A 6,461-nucleotide genomic window follows, 5' to 3' on the forward strand; every position below is an offset into this window, starting at 1 on the left:
CACACACAATAAAAAACCCCCCTTGTGTCTAAATTTGGTTTTTCCTTTGGGGGGGGGGTGTGCAGGCGGAGTTTTATCTTTCTTGATGACCTTTATCGAATGTCTCCATCTATGCTGATTGCCATAACTGTCAAATTGATCCAATTAAATTGTTGAATTTGGCTTATAGTTCCAGCAGGACCCATTACCCAATGAGGTTAGAGCATGTTTGTTCAATTTTATATCTTCATGTCAACAAATGACTGATGTCCCTGGCCATGCCCCACTTCCCGAAAGAAATTCTCCTTACAAAAAGCGTAGGGGATAAAAGAAAAAATAAAAATCCAGGTGGACTTAGGATGAACTCTTTTGGGAAACCAGCGAAGCAAATACAGAAATGCTTGAGAAATAATCCTGCTAAGAAAGCACCAAGCTTCCCCAACCCAGTAGAAAGAACCCTCAAGAACCAGCACAATATCCCAGATCATGAAAAACTTTGAAAATAATGTTGTGAGCCCCCCCAATATGCATTCACGTGTCAAAATACTTTACACTAAAGGAAATGGGGGCATGGGGAATTAATTATAAGATCCATCATTCATTGATACATTTTGTGCATTGGTTTAAATTCAGCAAAGAGACCACACAGAGGCTACAAAGAGGTGCAAAATTGTCCTAGTGTACTTAATTTATTGGAGTAATTGGTTTATTCATGCAACATTTCTCATACGCTGCACGGGAAGATATGGAGACATAAACAGGATCTTGAACTTTCTCTAGATGTCACAGGTGATCCCTTGAGAGTTGTGTCCCACACAATATCTTTGACCTTTGGGGAAGCACTATGGTTTTAAATCATCTTAGGAAGGATTACCGTGGTTGATGAAGATTAAAATAACATTAATCGACTGTTATTTATCTTTCATTCAAATTTTGGTGCTTATAGACAGTATTTCATGCTTTGGAGCTGGTTAGATATAGATTGTTCCTTCTTTTTTGCTAGGATATCGGACTTGTTGATCCCTATAGCAAACTGCATCAAGATTGATGCCTGGAGAATAGGGAAAAAACTATGGACCACTATCTTGTGAGGTAAGGTTATGGGGTATATGGAGGGACACATATTTATAGAGATGGTGATGCAGTGGCATGCTCGCAGCTGGACCGGTTGACTTGATCTGGAAATCTAGACCGAGGCGAACCCAGCCCAAACCAGGATTTTGGTCTAATAAGGGTTTGTGGAGAATTATTTAGTTGTTTTGGGATATTCATGTAATTGCATATTATTCTATTTTATTGGAAAATACTTGCATAGGAGGTAGGAGATTGAGTCCAATTTTCTTTCTAATTCACTTTTTGTTAGTCTTTTTTATACATCAGTACTAGGAGATTGAGTCCAATTTTCTTTCTATCAGTTTCTGTTAGTCTTTTTTATACATCACTGTATACATCAATTAAAGGTGAATAAGAATATTTAGGTCTTGTTTGAGTTATGCTATGGTGTGAGTGCGTGACATAGCCATGTGGCTTGTTCCTCTATGATTTGAGTTATTTAGTATTCTTGTGGGCCCACAACACAAGAATAGAGCTGATTGGAGGGCAAGGATCCATGTAGCCAACCCCATTTAGTTGGGATAGGGATAAGTTGTTGTTGTGAGCCCACAACGATCCCAAGGTAGGGTTTTATGACCGAGGAAGGATTGCGTCAGATGGAGCCTTGAAGGGGAAAGAGGTTAACAACAACATCCATTTTGAAATAACCTAGAGGGGGGGTGAATAGGTTATGCTAGTGAAATTTAAACCTTTTCGATTTATGATTCTCAAATGTGATTGTAAATGAAATATTGTGGAATAATAAAATAAACACAATCACACCACGAAGATTTATAGTAGTTCAACTCAAGCTGAGTCTAGTCCACTCCCTACAAGTTCCACTTGTAAGGTATTCCACTAGCTCTTCCCTTTTAGTACAGTAGGTGGGGAGGAAAACCTTTACACAATCTTTAAGGATAAGAGAATTCGTCCAATCTCTTTTACAGGTAGAGAGGGACCTTTACAATATCTTTCTAGGTAGAGAGGGACCTTACTATTCTTTTAAGAATAAGAGGATCCTACACAATAATTAAGTAAAATCTAGTGTATTGCGTACTTATAGCTGTCCAACTTAGAGTTACCTAACTCTGGGACAAATAAAAAATAAGAAGTAGTGGAATAGAGTTACCTCTGTGTGGTGCAAATGATTTGCAATAAAGTAAAAGAATGATGCACCTTCACTTGGTCTTCAACGTCTATGCAATAGATTGACAATGAAGAAGACCTTGTAGATTCTTGTTAGGCTTTTCCTTGTGTAGAATAAATCACCCAATAGCTTTAGGAGAGAATGATTTTAAGTCACCTCAAATGCTTTAGTATTCAGTCTTAGTTTCTTAAGAATTGATGATCTTTAATTACTAGCATTGACGTATTTATAGGTAAGATTAGAGAGCTAAAATAGGTAAAAAATCTCATCCAAACGGTCATTTTTTAAGTGTGCCGGTCAACCTCCAAAAATAGCCATTGAAATAGCATTGGAAGGTGATCCAAGCAAACCAGTCATCAGCCAGTCGTCCGCCCTGCACTTGAGGTGGTCGACCTGCTGATGATTCTGCCAGAATCATTTCTGCAGTCATTCTTTTGGGTTGATTTTGACTGAGCAGACTTCTAATGACCATAACTTGGTTATACGGACTCCGATTGGGCTGATTCCAAGTCCGTTGGTTCTGTAACTTGAAAATCTACAAATCTCATGAAGAGATTGTATCTTGATACCAGCTCCCTAAATACCCAAAATCCCCTTGAACACAAAAGTAGTGTTTTTCACAGTAAATGAAGGGGCTTCTTAAATCCGATGTGTTCCTTATAGCTACGGGTCTTGGTACTTGCTAGAGTAATATGACCTAGGGTTATTCTAAGCATGATGAATGCATATATGATGCATGACTGCGTGTGTACAATTACAAGTAAATAGGACTACAACTTAAGACATCTTTTGTATAGTCTTCATTCTTCTTAGCTCCATGTCTTTTAATGACTTCATTTCTTCATCTTGTCCTGAAGACTTAAGCTTTGCTTGAACATGCATGGTTTATGGAGCTTGATATTCACTTCTGCAGTTGATCTTTCCGTCCTGGACTTTCAACATGCTAATCAATGCTTAAAAGTAACTTTGTTAGAAATAGACCATTTGCTTGTTATCATCAAAACCACTTTAGGTTGATTTGGAGTGTGGGTATGTTCCCCAACACATTTTAGGGGTGGAGTTTTCTGTTTGCTATTCTTCAAGAAAAAAACTCTTTGGTTATCGTAGTTATAATTATATCATCAAAGACATAAGAGACTTGCTACTTGTAACTTGATTGCAGGTAGATGTGGTGGTTACTACAGCTGGTGGCATAGAAGAGGACCTTGTAAAATGTCTTGCACCCACTTATAAAGGTGATTTCTCTCTGCCTGGAGCTTACTTACGTTCGAAAGGATTGAACCGTATTGGTAATTTGTTGGTGCCTAATGACAACTACTGCAAATTTGAGGATTGGATTATACCGATTTTTGACCGAATGTTAGAAGAACAGTCGACAGAGGTACTATCCAATTCTTCTACTGTTGCATCATGCATATTCAGTGGTTAGTAGTCATTTATGAGTGTTTGTCGCTTATTTTTTACCTAATTGTATGAATTGTTTGCGGTGCCTATTGTGTTCAGTAACAGAAATACCGTTAAAAAGATCCCATTGTGATAAATAACTCATATAGCAGTTATTTTATTTTATAAATACAACACATTTATGGCTCTAAGGGAACAAGAAAGGTGTCAGCTAGTACAGCTGGTAAGGGCAGTGACCTGTTGTCTCCTTGCCCTAGGATTGAATGCTTTTTTGCTAGGGGAGTTGTTTTGGGTTTTGGTGGGTGGGGGGGGGGGGTCAAGGGTTGGGGGTATTTTGCTCAAAAAAAAGAGGAAAAATCATGTTAGTTAGGTTCAGTCATTCCGCGTCAGGACAATCACATAAAGGAACATGTTATTTTTTCTTTACTTTCACAAAGTTTTTATTCTATATTCTGCATTCTGAGTGCATCTCCACAGGTGCCATTCTGGCAAATCGCCACATCAAAGTTTGAAAGTGGCTTATAGCTACCTAATTTGTGTTTCATGATGAAAAGGCTGTTTTGAAAAGCCAGGGGGCCATTTGTGCCGGTAGGACCACACCAGTCCACTATCAGGCTAGGCGTGAAGCGATCTCATACTATACTAAATGACTTACACTTACTAGAGCAAAGGTAAGGTGCCTTTAGCCTCTGGAAGTGACTGAAGCATTAATCTGCAAAGTCATCCAAAACTTTTTCAACTTAAAGTGGGGCTCTTGATCTGGGAAGGAAGATCTTTTGCTTTGTGTCTCTTCGATGAAGTTTGTCCATATCAACCTGATGATCAGCAGCCAACATCTTCAGGAGGATCTTCCACTCCTTTTCCGGTTATGGTGTAGGGGACAAATCGAAAATATAATATTTTGTATGCTTGAAAAGGACACTTAAAAGAACGCTTTTAAGCCACATTGAGAAGGGGCAGTGGGTGGGTTAAATAGCCAAGGTAGTTAGGTGCATATCCACAGGTGCCATTCTGGCACATCAACACGTTAGAGTTTGAAGTTGCTTATAGCTACCTTATTTGTGTTTTGTGATGAAAAGGCCATACTTCCCTTTTGATAAAGCTCCTTTCATTTCTCTCATTGTCTCATTTTGAAAGAGTTAGCAAGTGATTGTCTTATGTGGATTGTGGTACAAAAAATTAGAAGTGGGATGCTTTGACCATTTTCTTTAACTTGGGATGATACGATTTCTAGATTTAACTCATTTGGCATTGCAACCTGTGCTATTTTTCCATTTTATTTTTGAGTGTTTAGCTATAACATGATCATCTCCACCCCCACCCCCACCCCCACCCCCACCCCCAACAGAATACACTCTGGACGCCATCAAAGGTGATTGCTCGCCTAGGGAAAGAAATAAATGATCAAAGTTCATACTTATACTGGGCTTACAAGGTAAATTATCAAATTCAAGTAGGTGTGTAAGCATGTGCTGAAATATTTGTGGTTCCATCATTTTTTTTTTCTTCTAGTGATCCTCTGCCATCATCTTTTTTCTTTAGCTTCACTTTCTCTGTTCTGGCAAGTCCAAGTTTTTTTTTGTTTATCTTCTTCATTCTACCCTAAGTATATTCAGTATGGTAAGAGTGACTGTGATGGAAAAAGGGTATATCTTAAATCGTTTGAATAATGTGCTATTTTCGTAAATTATTTTTCTTCTTCTTCTGGAGGGAATGGTGTTTGGAGAAAATGTCGGATCCAATGTTCCAGGTATATTAGGAAGTACTTAAAAAAACTCAACTTTGTAAGTGCTGGTAGGTGGAAAATAATTGGCATAAACAAAATCATCTATTTTTTTTAGAAGGTCAATTTGTTTGTAACAAAGTAGCTACTAGCTACAGATTTCTACCCCAAAAAGAATGTAGCTACAGATGAATACTGTAACCTTACATTTTTGCACCTGAATTTTACCTTAGTACCTTATCTACTCTTCCTCCTATGGTGTCAATTACCACTGCAACTTTTTCAACAATGGCTACAATATTGTTGCTGTATCAATCATTTTTTTCCTTCGGTAAGTAGCGCCTCCAAATATGTCCTAGCAGATCTCTGACGTTTTTAATTGTCCTTTCAGTTCGTGCACTACTGATCAGAGGTGCCTATCGGCTGACTGTGCCGTTACTCCTGATCCTGTCTAATCCTTCACTATTGGTGTATTGAAGGCCAACAATTCACTGTTTGCAGAAGCAATATACCAATCTCCTGTGCTGAGATTAATGGTTTCCATCGCCATTTTTCTCCCTTCCACCATCCACTCTTCCTGTGCTTCTCACAACAGAGCAATAGTGCATAAGATGAATTGTGCAGATAAATCACATAATGGGCCTAATTTAGTCAAAACAAGCCTTTGGGTTGGGTTATACATTTGTTGGGTTGGGCCTTTGGCCCATTTGGGTTTTCTTTGTAGTAGGCTACTTGTAGGCCTAAAATATGGGACGGAGGAATAAATGCAGGATTTAGTTAAGTTAGGTTGAATTAGGTGTCTATGAGTCAACCCCAAGGGGGTAGCCGAGTTGGCAAGGGACCTTTGCCTAAGGAAGCGTGTGGTTCTGAGTTCAACTCCTCTTTCCTCCTTGGGGCCACTCACACAGGGGTGTTTAGTGCTCTTCACTGCTTTCAGTGAAAGTTGAATGGTTCTTATTCAACCCCGGTATGACCCGATCCATGCGGTTGTGAGGTCAGTATGGGCCTGCGGGACTAGTCAGGCCAAAGGCCTGGTTACCCGTCGTTAGTACAAAATAAAAAAAAAAGGTGTCTATGAGTCCAGCCTTGTTTTAAGTTGTTTTTTTTTTTTTTTTT

The 6,461-nt window shown here is 38.8% G+C and overlaps 1 protein-coding gene across 1 annotated transcript in view; it reads left to right on the forward strand.

Annotated features, from left to right (window-relative positions):
• Positions 1 to 3,094: 3,094 nt before the first annotated feature.
• Positions 3,095 to 6,461, forward strand: part of LOC122060659 (deoxyhypusine synthase) — a 5,028-nt gene continuing 1,661 nt past the window's right edge. The window contains 3 exon segments of the mRNA XM_042623781.1: positions 3,095 to 3,186; positions 3,326 to 3,599; positions 4,971 to 5,057. Coding sequence (XP_042479715.1) covers positions 3,095 to 3,186; positions 3,326 to 3,599; positions 4,971 to 5,057 — 453 coding nt within the window.

This window comes from Macadamia integrifolia, chromosome 14, assembly GCF_013358625.1.
Source record: "Macadamia integrifolia cultivar HAES 741 chromosome 14, SCU_Mint_v3, whole genome shotgun sequence".
Lineage (NCBI taxonomy): Eukaryota > Viridiplantae > Streptophyta > Magnoliopsida > Proteales > Proteaceae > Macadamia > Macadamia integrifolia.